General features: G+C 28.4%; 3 protein-coding genes across 8 annotated transcripts in view; 2 read left to right on the top strand and 1 right to left on the bottom strand.

Moving 5' to 3' along the window:
- Kdm3 (Lysine demethylase 3) overlaps positions 1-3251 on the top strand; it is a 133893-nt gene extending 130642 nt beyond the window's left edge. For all 4 annotated transcript variants that reach the window (XM_074244322.1, XM_074244320.1, XM_074244319.1 and 1 more), the window contains exon 18: positions 198-3251. In XM_074244322.1, the coding sequence (XP_074100423.1) occupies positions 198-582 (385 nt within the window). In that variant the 3' untranslated portion in view covers positions 583-3251. The remainder of the gene's footprint in view (positions 1-197) is intronic.
- A 1171-nt stretch (positions 3252-4422) lies between these two features.
- Positions 4423-15083, top strand: LOC141528369 (uncharacterized). 3 transcript variants are annotated; one of them, XM_074244394.1, is made up of 8 exons: positions 4423-4557; positions 4848-5173; positions 5416-5570; positions 5727-5903; positions 7148-7287; positions 7974-11501; positions 12314-13138; positions 14249-15083. In XM_074244394.1, the coding sequence occupies exons 2-8, from the start codon at positions 4850-4852 to the stop codon at positions 14512-14514; spliced, it is 5415 nt and encodes a 1804-aa protein (XP_074100495.1). In that variant the 5' UTR covers positions 4423-4557; positions 4848-4849; the 3' UTR covers positions 14515-15083. The 3 variants fall into 3 exon arrangements, with proteins under 3 accessions (XP_074100495.1, XP_074100497.1, XP_074100496.1); XM_074244396.1 differs by lacking the exon at positions 14249-15083 and adding an exon at positions 13245-14236; XM_074244395.1 differs by lacking the exon at positions 4423-4557 and having other exon boundaries at positions 4615-5173.
- The window catches only part of LOC141528372 (guided entry of tail-anchored proteins factor 1), an 84720-nt gene continuing 76407 nt past the window's right edge, over positions 7134-15446 (bottom strand). Inside the window, exons 5-6 of the transcript XR_012479362.1 lie at positions 11268-11489; positions 7134-7269 (exon numbers count right to left, since the gene is read on the bottom strand). The gene's annotated coding sequence lies outside the window, so the exon portion shown is untranslated. The remainder of the gene's footprint in view (positions 7270-11267; positions 11490-15446) is intronic.

Below are 15446 nucleotides of genomic sequence, written 5' to 3'. Positions count from 1 at the left end.
CGTATAAATTTTTTTTTTTTTTGCATTGTATAAATTTATTTGCACAAAAAAAATTTTTAATTAAAATTTTTATTAAATAAAAGTGTTAAATATTTAACACAAAATTTTTTGACGTAATGACATAAAATTTTTTACTATGTGCTTCGATTAAATAAACATCACAGTTAATTAATCGTTTAATTATTTTTTTTCTTCAGATACGCAATAGTTCAGTGTCTAGGTGACGCAGTATTTGTACCAGCTGGTGCACCACATCAAGTTCGTAACCTCCACAACTGTATCAAAGTTGCTGAAGATTTTGTGTCACCTGAAAATGTATCTCACTGTTTCCATTTAACTCAAGAGTTCCGTGCCCTGTCAGACACTCACACTAATCACGAGGATAAATTACAAATAAAAAATATTATTTATCACGCGGTTAAAGATTCATTGACTGTATTAGCTAATGCTAAGGAGGAGGCATTGCAACAACAACAACAACAACAACAACAACAACAACAACAACAGCAGCAGCAACAGGCTGCAGCTAAGACAAAGTCCACCGATATTAAAATTAAAGATGAACCCAAACGTGAAACTTGATGATCCTAAGCAATGTACGATGATAATCAAATCGTCTATTGAATTCTAGATTTAATCAGATTATCAATACTACTTTGAATCTCGCTTGTTGCGAGTAATTACTGCTCCCTCTCGGGTGCTAATCCATTTATTATTCATTGAATGGGTTTCAATTAAAATCGAGGGGTGTGCTGAAATAATGCCGATAATGGTAATAATCACGAAGATGATGATGATGATGATGATGAGTAAGAAACAGAGTAAAGGCGTAAAGAAGATAGGAGAGACTTATTAAACGGAGTATACTCCAGTTTGTTGTGATATTCGATTAGTGTATGAGTTTTTTTTTAAATAATTTTTTCTTTTCTTTATTTTTTATTTTTTTTTTTTTCTTAATATTGTCATGTGGCTAAGCCAGCTTGTTCAAGTAGAGAACTACTATTCTTTAATTGTTTATAATTATAATTATAATTATTAGTAATGACAATATTGTTTTTTTTCTTTTCTTTTTTTTAACTATTGACACCGGAAATGAAATCCGTGAGATTATTTTCTACACTAAGATTTTTTTGTAGATACAAGAGTCGTCTCCCCTTGACTTCGCGTTCTTTTACCAATTGTGATACCAATATTTGAAATCATACCATATATGTATATATATGTATGTATATACATTTAATATTATATTCAATGTATAAATACATATATATATATATATATATAGATATAATTAATATTGAAAATATTAAATAAAAAAAATTCATTTGTAATTAATTATACCGTGCCTGTATCCAATACATACTTGTCCATATTCTATTATATATAAAATGTAGATAATTGATAATTATTATTATTAATATTAATAAGAATAATGAATATTGTAATAATAAATTCCTATTGGCGATTTCCCAAATAAAATATAAATAAGGGAGTTTATTTATTATTTCATGTTTTTTTTTTTTTTTTTTTTTTTTTAATTTTATTTGTGCAATTTTTCATGTCATTTAAAAAAAAAATTTTTACTTGCCTTGGGCAATAGAAAAAAAAAAAAATTTTTTTTTTGCGACTCAATAATTAAGACTTTTAACACTGCCTCATAGAATCACATCCAAAAAAAATTTTTGGAATTTATTTATTAAAATTTTTGGATTAGCAAAAATTTTCTCTTACAAATTATAATTTTTAATTAGTTTAATCACTTGTTTAGAAAGTCTACAGTGCCGTCCGTTCATACATACTGGACTTTAATTTTTTTTTTTTTTTTTTTATATAATAAAATTAATAAAAAAAAAATTCATATGGAAAAGCTGAATAAATTAATAATTAATTTATTATGAAAAATTATAAAGACAGAGGCTGAAGTTTAATAAAATATATAAATATATAAATATATATTTTTTTTTTCCAAGTGCCAACGGTAACGACGCAGGTGCATAAAAAAAATACAATTAAAATTATTTATTTATATTTTTAAAATCGCGGGGCTCAATTTTTAATTAGACTAAACTTGATGTACAATTACGCGTTAAAATGATCACTTATTAATTTAAATAATTAATAATTATATTAAATGGTCATTTAATTTACGCATTTTAAAATGTCAAAGATAAATAAAAGAAAAAAAAAATCGGATTAATTTTCTTTGATCTCAATAATTGTCTAGTAACAACGAGTTTATAAATTATTTAACTTGTATGTAAAGTTCTCGATAGAGTTGTTAAATAATTGAAATATAAAATTAAGATAATTACCTACTAATGGGCGGTGTATAAAAAAAAATTAAAAATAAATATATGTGTATTATTGCAACAAGTTAATAATAATATTAATTTGCTTTTTTGTAAATAAATATTTAAATAATTAATAATTATTTCACTTAAGTATAAAAAAAAAAAAAAAAAAACGTATAAATATATAAATATGTCAAAAAATTAGTTTTTAAGTTTAACTAAATTAACGGCACGAAAATTTCACCAGACAGTTAGTAATAAATATCATAAATAATAATTATAAATAAAATAATTTAATTAATATAATTAATTAATTAGAAACATTATTTAAATGTTGCTGACAATGCCGAAAAAAAAATAAATATATTAAATAATAATATTAGAGAAATAAGTGTTTCAGTGTAAATGCGCACGTTATATATATATAGTAATAAATTTGTACATGTAATTATTATTATAATGTATTACAATTGTGATGTGTGGATGTAAGTTGAAAAGATTAAGAAAAAAATGAAAAAATAAGTGCGTGGCTGTACAGAAGAAGAGTTTTTTTGTGTAAAAGTTGCTGAATTTATGAATGTTGAGTATATTCGTGTAATGAGTGATAATTGGAGCTGGAGTAGTGGCGATTTGGAATATTAAATTTATGGTAAATAAGATTTAAACTATAAAAAAAATTAAAAAAAAAAAAAAAAAAGTAATTAAATAAAAATGTACAAAATGATTTTTAATGGAAAATTTGGTGGGATGAAAAATGGAAAAAAAAATTGAATTTTTAAAATTGGTGAATATTAATTAAAAAATCATATTGTGAATCCATAGCCCAGTGTCCTGTACCACCGGTCACTCCTCCCAGTCAAGGCAGTTGTAAACCGCTGGCCGGTGGGTATGAGTATAATTTTTTGTACTGTGTAAATGTAAGAACATACGTTTGAATAAGAAAAATGTTTATATTATAAATTGTCTCATTTATTTCTTCTTTACTTATAGTTATTAATTTATATTTAATAGATAAAAATAATTAAAAGTAAAAAATAAGAAAAATGCATGCTTAGGATATTTTTTAAAATTATATATATAAATCTTACCATAATCGCAGTTATTTATTAACACAGAACTGTCAATTCAGATTAATTTATTTCTTCCTTTAAAAAATGTTTAATTTTTATTTACTATTACAAAATTTCTTATAAATTTTTTTTTCAAAAATTTTTCACTTGTAATTTTTATTAATTTTCAAATGTGAAATTTTTTAATTAAATTTTTTTTTAAATAATTTAATTGCTGTAAAATTCCAAAATAATTTATAATACTGAAGTTAGCGGTCAATTTTAAAAATTTTTTTAACAAATCTTAGCAAAAAAAATTATTAAAAAAATGGATTTGTAGGAATTTTAATAAATTAAAAATGCAATTTTTTAAAACAAATTTTTTTGTTAAAAAAATTAAAAAAATTGTCAAGTGACAGTTAACATTAATGTTATAAAATTTTTTGATTTTTCTTGAAAAATGAACTAGGCATAAAAAAATATTTATAAAAATGTCACTTACAATTTTTCAGAGCTTCTAAAGATGAAATTTTAAAAAAAAATTCTAAAAATTACCAGATTTCTCTCAACTTCAGTGTCATGGAGTAAATGAAAATAAAGTTAGCCGATATTTTAAAATTTATAAATTTTTAATTAAAAAAAATTTCAACTAAATCAATTAAAAACAAAAAAATATCACATTTTAAAAATTAAAAAAAACTACAAGTGCAATTTAAAAAAAATATCTTTTTAGTTGTAATTTAATCCCTACAATAAAAATAAATGAGAGTGTGAAGTTAGTCAATAATCGAAACTCCCAAAAAATGGCGCCTGATTCCTTATTGGTTAAAATTAAGGCGCGCGCGTGGCGCGCAATTCAAATTTCTAGTTAAAAAAAAAAAATCAAAAATTTTTAAACGTTGCTAACTTCAGTGTCATTGGAGTAAAGTTGTGTTACTGATGTTGATAAAATAGAATTTTTTACAAAAGTATATAAAATGAACACTTGTTTGGCGCAGTGTTCTTAATCTATATTATCGTGAAGTTGATAATTCTGACAGTGACTAATTTATCAGCATGAGTACAAAGTAGATAGAGTGCACCGCAAGTTAAGCACGTTGGCCGCCATATTGAGTTGATGTTGACTCTCCATCCAGTTTACTCTCTATCTTGCTATCTCTACCTATACTCAATACATTATTATCTCGAGGTGTAGGTGTTTACGCGGTACGCTTACGGTAAGACCCGTATCTTGTATTATTAAAAAAAAAGTAATATTAAAATCAAATAGCGTATCGATTAGCACAGTAGTATCAATAGTGTCAGTATAGTTTACAAAACATAAATAAATAAATAATAATAATAATAATAATAATAATAATAATAATAATTATCCCCATAATTATTATAATTATTACTATTATTTATCCAACAATTAAAATTATTATTACAATTACTATTAATATATAATCGCTAAAATAAAACATTAAGTTTGGTATAATAATAAAAAAATCGTGGTGTGTATTAGCAATGAGTGGTAGCGATGAGAGCCAGTGTGAGGAAAGGACAACTGAGTCAACTAACGAGATCATGGGTGACGTCCTTGCTAAAGAAGCTGAAGAAGATTCTGCTGATGCGGTTGATGCTGGTGATGTTGAAAATAAAATAAAAATTGATGCTGATGCTGATAATGATAATGAAAGACAAATTGACGCTCAATCCAATCAGCAGGACAATCAGGATGAAACAACAGACTCTGAAGACGAATCAAATTTCAGAAATTCTTCACCATGTGAAGCTGATGCTGCTCCGGAAATTCCTGTCGCTCAATCCATTCCTGAGTCTACATCTACGGTATTTTTTATTTTGCTATTTTATTTGGAATTTTTCAAACTCTTTTTTTTTTCTTTTTTTTTTTTTTTTTTTTCCTGGCTATTTATATATATAGTCGCATTGTGATGCGTTTAATGTTATCCTTGTAAAGGTGACTTTCACCCTGATACAAATACACCTATCTTATATTATACGTGTGTATTATATACAACTGCATAATATCCATGTATTTTATACCTTTATTTTTTTTTGTATATTTACAGGACACCCAGACAACCCAAACTACCAATGACATCTGGAATTTATCTAAGTCTCTTGATGATGATGATGATGATGAAGAATTGTCTTCGTATTTTGGGCAAACTCAAACTATTAAACATGATAACGTTTGTACTTGCGAAATCTGTGTTGTACAAAGGTTAGAATTTTTATTATTATTATTATTATTATTATTATTATTATTATTATTATTATTATTATTATTATTATTATTATTATTATTATTATTATTATTATTATTTAGGCTTCTAGGTATTATTTTTTTATATTTAATCCTGTTGTTTTTAATTACTAGGGCATTTATCCGGGATAAAATAACAAAAGTATGGAAATGGCAGAGTCAAGGATTAAAAATACGTGAATATATACGAGCTGTATTTGATGCGGCTGTTGAGTCGCCTTGTGTGCCTAATATTCGTAAATATGAATGTGATCCTAATCAGTATGCTCAACTTCGAGAAATTGTTAATAAGTATGTTTATTTTATTTATTTACTATACGATCATTAGTGACAATTCATGGTACCTGTTTTTTTATTTTTATAATAATTAAATTTGCTCAGAGATAATGCTTGCATTTAAATATATTATTAAGAGAATAAGGAAATTTTTGTTATTTATCCGATAAAATGGGTTAAATTTGGTATTGTTGGAAAAGTCTGGATCTGGAGTTGTGCCTTTTCATGGTTTCATAACATTCTCACCAATAGTCAATTTATGATGATAAATATTAAGGCTGCATTAGAAAATCCTTTATCTCTAGATATATAATTAAGAAATGACCTTTTATCTAATGAAATATTGACATTTTTAAAGATATAAGCTCATCCCGATGTTACACTCATCAAGACCTTTCATTTAAGTACCCACATCATTTTTTCATATATTTATATATATTATATATATGTATATATGAAAAATATATCAAAAATACATGTGAGTACTCAAATGAAAGCTCTTGATGAGTGTGACATCGGGATGAGCTTAAATCTTAAAAAATGTCAATAATAAAGCACTGACGTAGTAAATTTTTCATAAAAATTTTTTTGATAAAACATAATACTAAAAATAGTTTTCAATCAGAATAAAAAATAATTACAGTTGTAAAAACTTTATCTGTTATTTGAACTAAGTTTATGCTTCAATTTTTATTTTATTATAATTTTTTGTTCTGAGTGATCTTATTAATAAAATTAGACTCTCAATGAAAATATTGTGAAAACTTAGCGTCAGCTTGAATTCCGGAAATTTAAAATTTTTTTACTTATCGCAATCTGATATTATTACTAAGTTTAATCTCTCTCAAACAGAACTTAATAGCAACAACACAATACTAGTTAGATTAAAATGATTTACAATACAGTTCATAATAATTGTTTATAGTAAAATACAATAAGTAATAAATTATATTATTAAATTTTCAGATTGATCGAATTTCTCTAAAGTAAGAAATAAAATCATTGAGTCAAAACAAGAAAAAATAATAAATCATATTAGGCATGGTTTAATAACCGCTTATTATATTATTACAAATTTATATGCGTTGAGAAATATAATTGTTTATTAATTTTTATTTGTTCTTATTAATACAACAATAGCTACTGATTTTCCAATAAATAACAATTTATGATCATATATAATAATTAGTATTTTTCTGTAAGATAAATTTAATTTAAAAGATTTTATTTAATATTATTAATAAATTTAATTTTTCTAGTCTTGTAAAAAGCCATCCACACAAATTTTTCTTGATGCTGGTGATACAGGCACAAGAATTCGTCGTTGAGTTAAAAATCCGTATTATGCGTCCACTTCAGGATGATAATTTAGCGCGTATTGCTGAAGTATTTCTTACAAGTAAGTCAAAACGTTCGCTTAAAATAAAATTTTTTTTTTTTTTTTTTTTTGGTAAATATTTACAAGTGGGGTCAACTATTTTAATTGTGATTTTTTTGAACGGAATTTCCATTTGATTTTATTGATACATTTTTTTTTTTAAATACAGAAAAAAATAAACAATTAAAAAAAAAAAGTTGATTATTACAATTTAAAAAAATTTTTTTAATTTTCAAAAAAATTTATAAATTTTTTTGAAAATTGTGAAATTCAACTTTTTTTTTTTTTTAAATATAATTTAAAAAAAAAATAAAATAGAAATTTTATCCAAAAAAAATGAGAGCCAAAATTTTTTCCAACTTTTAAAGATAAAAAAGTTATCGAAATTTTTATTATATTTTTATCATAAACACGCCGTTTAAACAACATGAAAAGAAGTAAACTGTAATAAATAATAGTTGATTTGTAATAAGTAATAACCAACTGATAAAAATTACCATTTCAAACAGTGAAATCGTGATTTTAATAATCACTAAGCAATATTTATCATTTAAATACTTCAATTTATACTTTACATGAAAAAAATTTTTAAATGTTAATTTTTTATCTAGTTATGGCCCAAAATATGACCCGACTTGTAAATAATTACCTTTTATTTTTTTTTATTGCATTAAAACTCAAACTAATAAATATTAAATATTCCCCAGGACTTTTGAATGGTTACGACATTTTAATAGCAACAGCAGCTCAAGTAACTGATTTAATAAAACCACTAGAAGACAATCACCTCTCAAAATTCACGATAACCTGGGAATTTTTCAACAAAAAACTCTACCAAAATTACATATACTTCTACGAGCCAACAATAAGAAATATTTTACCCTCCCTAGTTCGTCAATTGCGTAAACCGCGAAAAGGAAAAGGCTACAAAGTGTTATTAGAAAGGTACCTAGGCTTCGTGGACGAGATGATGCGAATCGCCGACCTGTGGCTGGACAAAGAATTGAATATCGACAAGTACAACGCAGTGCAAACCCGTCGTATAATAGACAAACGCAAAGCCAGTACACCTTGGACACTCCACACAGTCGACGAAGCGACGAAAATTGAAAACGAGTTTCCATTAGATGTCCCAGGATTGGGATTGAATGAAACACCGTTTGACTCTTATTTCATAAAACTCCTGGAGCGACTGGAGTCTCCACCAGACACCGAATTAGTCCGTAAGATGTTGGAAGCGTGGAGTAAACAAGCCTACCAAACGTTAGCTCTAAGTTCATTAGGAATTTACTGGCACAAAGAACGTGAGATCCCCGGGGACGGTACAACGCCCGATGATCCTGGATATTATTTCGGGTATCAAGCGGCTGCTTGGTTAGTATTAAGCCGAGCGACTGACGCGACATTAGAAGTCGATACCAAGTGCACAGTCTGCGGTGAGTTAGCCTGGGTGTCTCATTTGGTCGTCGGAGGCCGGACTAAAATCGGTCAGTGTGCTCATCCGACTTTGAAGGCCAATAGAGATATATCGACAGTATCGTCATCAGTATCACTTCCCGGCTCACCGTCATCGACTTGTTCCGCAGCTGATAGCGCTAAAATAGTTAACACCAATTACAATACAGATAATACAAAACGCAAAGGCTGTTTGTGTACATACAGACATTTAGGTGAATGGCAAGGGTCAACATTTCGAGGACTGTTATTATTTCCACCTTGTTTGTGCATGCTCAACATGCGTCAATTACCGGAGTCTACTTGTCCTTGTGTACGTGAAGAACCGTCACGTTTATCTGGACGCAATAACAATACCAGTAATAGTAATAGTAGTTGTAGTAATAATAATATTAATAATGTTAATAATAATAATAGTAGTAACAATAGTATTTGTAATAAGACAAGTGATCAGCAAATTTCCACGCAGTTGTCTTCGGCAGACAGCGGAGAGACTATCAAGATGAATAATTGTAAGCCGGTGGTTCCTCAAACGAGGCATTCAACGACACAAACTCCTAATGGAATGCATCCTCATAATCATGGCCATGCTCACAATGGACACACTGGACACACTGGACATAATCCGCATCCTAGATGCTCTGGCCATGGATCTGATATTAAAGGAATTAGCAAGCACAATCATGGACACCCGCATTGTCATAAACAAACTGTTGAACAGATACGGAGGGTATCTTGCAATAGTTTTCACACTGGTGCTGATGGTAATTGCTCGGATAGCGGCAGTATTGAAGATTCATGTTCAACTGGTGGCTCGTCATCGCCACGCGATGCTGGTCGGCATTGCGATTGTTGTTATTGTGAAGTATTTGGCCATGGTGTTCCGAGTGTTGCGCCAGTAAGTCGTAATTACAATGAAACACGAGAAAGATTGCGTCAATTGTTGACGAAGAAAAAAGCTAAAAAGTGTAATAAAATTACTACGGCTACTACAGTTGGTTCTGGATCAACAGCAGCGACTTCTTCGTCTTGTAGTCCGCCAGTGAGTCCAGCTGATACTCCGTCGGATAATTCAGTTACTCGTGGGAGGTCTGACACGCCGTCTACTGCCTCTGAATTGCGGGATGACAGGGATTTAGATACGTTAATTAAATTTATTGAAGGGGATGTTGGTAGTCGTGGGAAGAAAGATACTAAGAAGAGTGAAAAAAAAGCGAGGCAAAAATTGAAAAAAGCTGAAGAAGCTTTGAGGCTGCAGAAAGAAGAAGCTGATCGGCAGAAAATTGTTGAGTTGCAGAAAAAAACTCCTGGAATTACGATAACGGTTGTTGATCCGAAAAAACCTGCGCAAAAATTGTTGATGAATAAAAATTTACCGGAGGTGTCGATTTTGCCGGCTGTACAGAAGAAAACGGTGGTTCAGAGTGAAACCAGGGAGAAGGTTAAGGAAACTGTTGTTGCTTCTGGTGGAAAAAGCAAAAAGAAAAAGAAACAAAAAATTGTCGAGCCAGAACCAGAACCAGAACCAGAACCAGAACCAGAACCTGAACCTGAACCTGAATCTGAACCTGAACCTGAACCGGAACCAGAACCAGAACCAGAACCTGAGCCAGTACCGTTGACTAAAAAGGAGCGTAAAAAATTGAAGAAAGAAATGAAGAAGATGGAATTGCAGAAGAATAGTAATATTGATGTTAATAGTGGAAAAGTTTCTAAAGATCAGCCACAAATTGTTACCATTAAAAGGGTAATGGAATCTAACAACGCCGAGCCTACAGTGACGATTACGCTTAAAGGTCAAACACCTGCGGAAGATAAAGTATTATTTACGCTAATTAATGGACAAACCAAGGAGCCATCAAAGGAAACTGGGGGGAAGAAAAAGAAGAAGAAGAAGAAGGGTCAAGCTCAAGCACAACCACAAGTACAAGCTCAAACTCAAGTCCAAGTTACTCAGGTTCAAGCTAAGAGTAACAAGGAGAAAGATAATAAGGGTAAAACGAAGAAAGAAGAGAAGAAAAAAGCACAGGCACAAGCGAAAATTCAAGAGCAAGATCAAGGTAATAATAAAGGACTTAATCAAGCTCAGGTGCAAGTCTCCAGTGAAATTAAAGCTAAGAAAAAGGATAAGAAGAATGCTGAGAATAAACAACCGCAGCAAAATGTTTCTCAGCAACAAAATAGCACAAAGAAAAGTCAATCTGAAGTTAGTAGTAAAGGAAAGAAACAGAAGACTGTTACTCAGCCACTTACTAAGATTAAGGTACAGACTAATGTTAATAGTAATACTAATATTAAGGTTAATGAGGCGGGGAAGAAACAACAGCAGCAACAGCAGCAAAAGAAGAAAAAAGATAATCAGAATAATAATAAGCAAGCTAAGCAAGCACAACAATCACTGCAAAAGACGCCTGCTGTTAGTAGTAATACTAATCTGAGTAATAATAGTAATAATAATATTAATGTTAGTAATAGTAATAGTGGAAGTTCAACGCATGGTCAAGCTAAAGATATGACAAGGATAAATATTGAAAATCTTAAATTACCTCCTGGTATTACGATTACTAAAGTCGATGTTCCTGTAAAACCTTTTCCTATAAAATCAACTCCACTTGCTAAAGCTACCAGTAATACTCCGCCAAATAAACAGGCGACGATTATTGCATCTCCAATGTCTGCTGGGGGAATGCATGGAAGCTATGGTGGTCCTCAAGCTGGCGCTAATGTTATTGTTGTTGATACTGGGAAACTCAAGCAGGATCTCAATCCTAATGACAAAGGTAAATTTTTTTTAATGATGTTTTTTTATTGCTCTTATCAGGTATAATATTCTTCTAATTTAAATCAGGATGTTTTAGACCAAAATGATGTTATGTTTTTTTTTTTAATTTATTTTAACATGTGACATTTCGACAGTTTTATTCTATCATCAGGCGCCTATGTGTTTACAAACAAATAAATAATTAACAATTTTTATGTCAAATTAAAAACTCAATACAAATATCAAAAAATTAATAAATACTTTTAAATTTTGCAATATAAAAACACATAGTCCTTAATTTATAAAAATTACTAAATTTGACATTTTTTTATAGATAAAATTATTTTTTATTTATCTATTTAGAGTCTGTAATAAATAAAATAAAAATTCTATTATTTTTTTTAAGTCCAAAAAAATTTTTAGTTTGAAGAAAAAAATTTTTTTTGCATTTCTACACGTTTCAATCAAAAATACATTGATTCCCGAAAAAAAATTTTTTTGGAACCCACGTATTTTTTCAAGAAATGTGCAGAAATGCAAAAAAAAATTTTTTTTTTAAACTAAAAATTTTTTTTTGGACTTAAAAAAAAAATAGAATTTTTATTAAACGCCCATATGGTTCTTGGGTGCCATAAAGGCGTATAATTTTTATCAGTTTTTTTTTTTTTTTATCAGACATAGGTGCCTAATGATGTCAGAATAAAACTAACGAAGCGTCGCATGTTAAAATAAATTAAATAAAAAACATAAAATCATTTTGGTCTAAAAAATTCTGATTTAAATTAATTAAATTATTTTTTATTTATTGATATTAATAATTAATATTTTTAGGAGCTTTCAAAGAGCCAAGTAAGTCGAGTAAAAAGAAGAAGAAGAAGAATGCCGCAGCTGCTGCCGCGAAGAATGCATTGCAAAATAATTCACAATCTAACGACAACGCGGAGCGTTATCAAAATGATGAATTAGCGCGTATTGTTCACAATCCCGGATCCAACATGGTGACTATCCGGAATCCTGCATTCGGATCTCTACCAAAAGTTGAACCAGTTCAGCAACAAGCAGCTATTATTAAACTATCTGACAATGGGATGGTAACAATACGGAGTCCAGCCTTGCAGCACGCATTGAACAATGGTCTTACACCTCCGCCAAAGCCCGATTTTATAGTGAAAGGTGAATTTTTGAATGAAAACAGCAAACCCGCATCGGGACAAAAAAGTGCAAATATATCTTCGAGCTTAGCTGATCTAAGAAGTCGTCTCACACCCGATTGTACTGGTATCACTGGTCTTGCTAATATACAAATAAGTAAAGTTACTAGTGGGCAACAAGTGATACCTGAGAATGGTATTAATTTAAAAGGAACCAGTGTTACATTAACAAAGGTCAAAAATCCAGATGTTAAATGTGATTTTGTTGGTGTTTCTTCTACTGTTGCCAATATTACAATCCCTCCGACAAATTCTCCACATGAGCTCTCGTCAAATAATATTTCCAATGATTTTAATCAACATCAGCCGTTGCAGCATCATCAGCACCATCAACAACTCCAAGATCAGCAACAGCAGCAGCAGCAGCAGTCTTTAGCGAAAGGAAAAAAAAAGAAAAAGAAAGGAAATGGTGCTAGATCATGTGGCGATGACTGGAATCTCGTTGGTGAGAATAGAAGATAAATATAAAATAGATTATTGATATATTTTTATAAATATGAAAAGTATTGTTAATTTTTTTTTTTTTTTTTTTTTTTTTTTTTTTTTTTTAGATCAATATATTTTTATATTTAAAAATTTTATTACGCGTATGAAGGTTTTTCTAATTTATACTTAACAGTTGTAAATTGTTATTTAAATGCAATAGTACAAAATAGTTTCTAGACGGATTTTGTGATAAATAATAATAATGATTAACAATACAATACAATACCAAACAAATAAGTATAAGTACTTATCACCAAAATTTTATCATGTAAATGCATTTATTTTGGATGACACTGAAGTTGACAGACATTAAAAATTTTTTTAGAATTTCATAGCAATTAAACTATAAAGAAATTTAATTAAAAAATTCTACATGTGAAAATTTATAAAAATTATAGACGGAAAAAAGTAAATTTTGTTTGAAACAGTATTGTCTTGCATGTAAAGAAAAAATTGTAGCATTGTGAAATGATAATTTTTAGCAGTTGATCATTACTTATTACAAATCGACTATTATTTATGACAGTTAACTTTTTTCCGTGTAAGTGAAAATTTTTAGAAGCATTTTTTTATTGTAACTAGAAAATTGAACTTGCTTTGCGCGCTTCTGTCAAAATTTTTACTATCGATAATTTAGTCAATATTTTTACTAATTTTACTCATTAATATTTAACCATTGCCATGGTAACCGTTTCTATAGTAACTGTTGCTATGGTAACTGTTTCCATAGTAACCGTTGCTATGGTAACTATTTCCATAGTAACCGTTGCTATGGTAACTATTTCCATAATAACCGTTGCTATGGTAACTATTTCCATAGCAACCGTTGCTATGGTAGCTGTTTCCATAGTAACCGTTGTTATGGCAACCGTTGCCAAAGTGGTCACCATAGCAACCAAAACTAACAATAATAAAAATTTCACATCAACTTTTTAATAAAAAATTAATTTGTTATTAAAATTTTCAAAATTTGACAGCTGATCGCTAACTTTAGTATAATTTATTTTGGTTGTAATTATTTTATAACTACAAGAGGGAGTTGTGTATATAGAGAGGATGTCTTTTCCAGAGAGCGTATTCACGCCGAAAGATATAGACGAGGACGGAGAGATGGACGACGTAGAACGTGAACTGGAGGCATTCAAACGTTTCTGTCTGCAGTCAGTACCACCACCGAGAAAAGAAAAGGTTAAGCTTAATATCAAGGACATTGTTCTTAAGAAAAAATCCTCATCTTCATCTTCATCTTCTTCATCATCATCTTCGTCATCTTCATCATCTTCTTCGTCATCAACTTCTTCAGCAGCGGCCGCGGCTATAATTGCTGCTAATTAATATTTTTTATTGATCATTCATAATTTTTTTGTTTTTTTTTTGTTATTTTTTTTTTTTAATCGGTAAAACAAATACTGCCATATCAGTAAAATATTTTGTTAAATTGAAACAAAAAAAAAAAACGTGAATTAATAATTGCTTCTTTGTGGTAAGCAATTGAAAAATTAATTATTAATATTTTATACATGGTATAAAATCAATTGAGTCGTTAATGACTCATTAATTAAATTTAATGGTCAATAATATTTAAATTAATAAATATTTCATATTGAATTTGATATGCATGGAGACTGAAGAAGTTTAAATAAATTTATTATGAGACTTTGCACGTGTCAATATATAAATATATATATATATATATATATATATATATATATATATATATATATATATATATTTATTTTAAATAAATATTAATTAAATAATAAGACACGTTGTGAGAGAGATCAAGACAAGCTGTTAAAGCTTATACGTCCGTACTCCAAAAAAATCTAAAATAAATAATTAATATCTTAATTGAAGTTATTTCATAAATAAATTAATGAAAAAATTAAAAAAAAAAAAATATATATATATATATATTAAAAAAAAAATGACCGAAAATTAAGTCACAAGGCAAGCATTTTGTACTACGAGCTTTAGATTTAATAATTGTATATGTATTGTATGTATAGTTAATTGAAAATAATTATAAGTATAGGTAATTGTTCTATCAAATAATAATAATTATAAATAAATTGTTTTTGATAAACAATAATTACCTCAAAATTTGGTGATTTAGTATCGTAAGAGTTAGTTTTTTTTTTTTTTTTCTTGTAATTTTTACACGCTAACTTTTTTACGTAACTAAATCACTGGAAAGTAGAATTTAAATATAAATAATAATAATTATTATTATTATTATTATAAATTTAAGGTATATAAGATAATAA

The sequence above is a fragment of the Cotesia typhae genome, unplaced genomic scaffold (assembly GCF_013202065.1).
Source record: "Cotesia typhae breed Kobodo isofemale line unplaced genomic scaffold, CoteBio_Ctyphae contig_43, whole genome shotgun sequence".
Classification (NCBI taxonomy): domain Eukaryota; kingdom Metazoa; phylum Arthropoda; class Insecta; order Hymenoptera; family Braconidae; genus Cotesia; species Cotesia typhae.
This window is presented reverse-complemented; position numbering and strand designations above follow the sequence as displayed.

What these genes read in the sequence shown, in the direction of transcription:
- LOC141528369 (XM_074244394.1), top strand. Translation starts at nt 4,850, where the DNA reads ATGAGTGGTAGCGATGAGAGCCAGTGTGAGGAAAGGACAACTGAGTCA. An exon ending in TTCCTGAGTCTACATCTACG is followed by an intron (nt 5,174 to 5,415) that starts GTATTTTTTATT and finishes GTATATTTACAG; the next exon opens with GACACCCAGACAACCCAAAC. An exon ending in GAAATCTGTGTTGTACAAAG is followed by an intron (nt 5,571 to 5,726) that starts GTTAGAATTTTT and finishes TTTAATTACTAG; the next exon opens with GGCATTTATCCGGGATAAAA.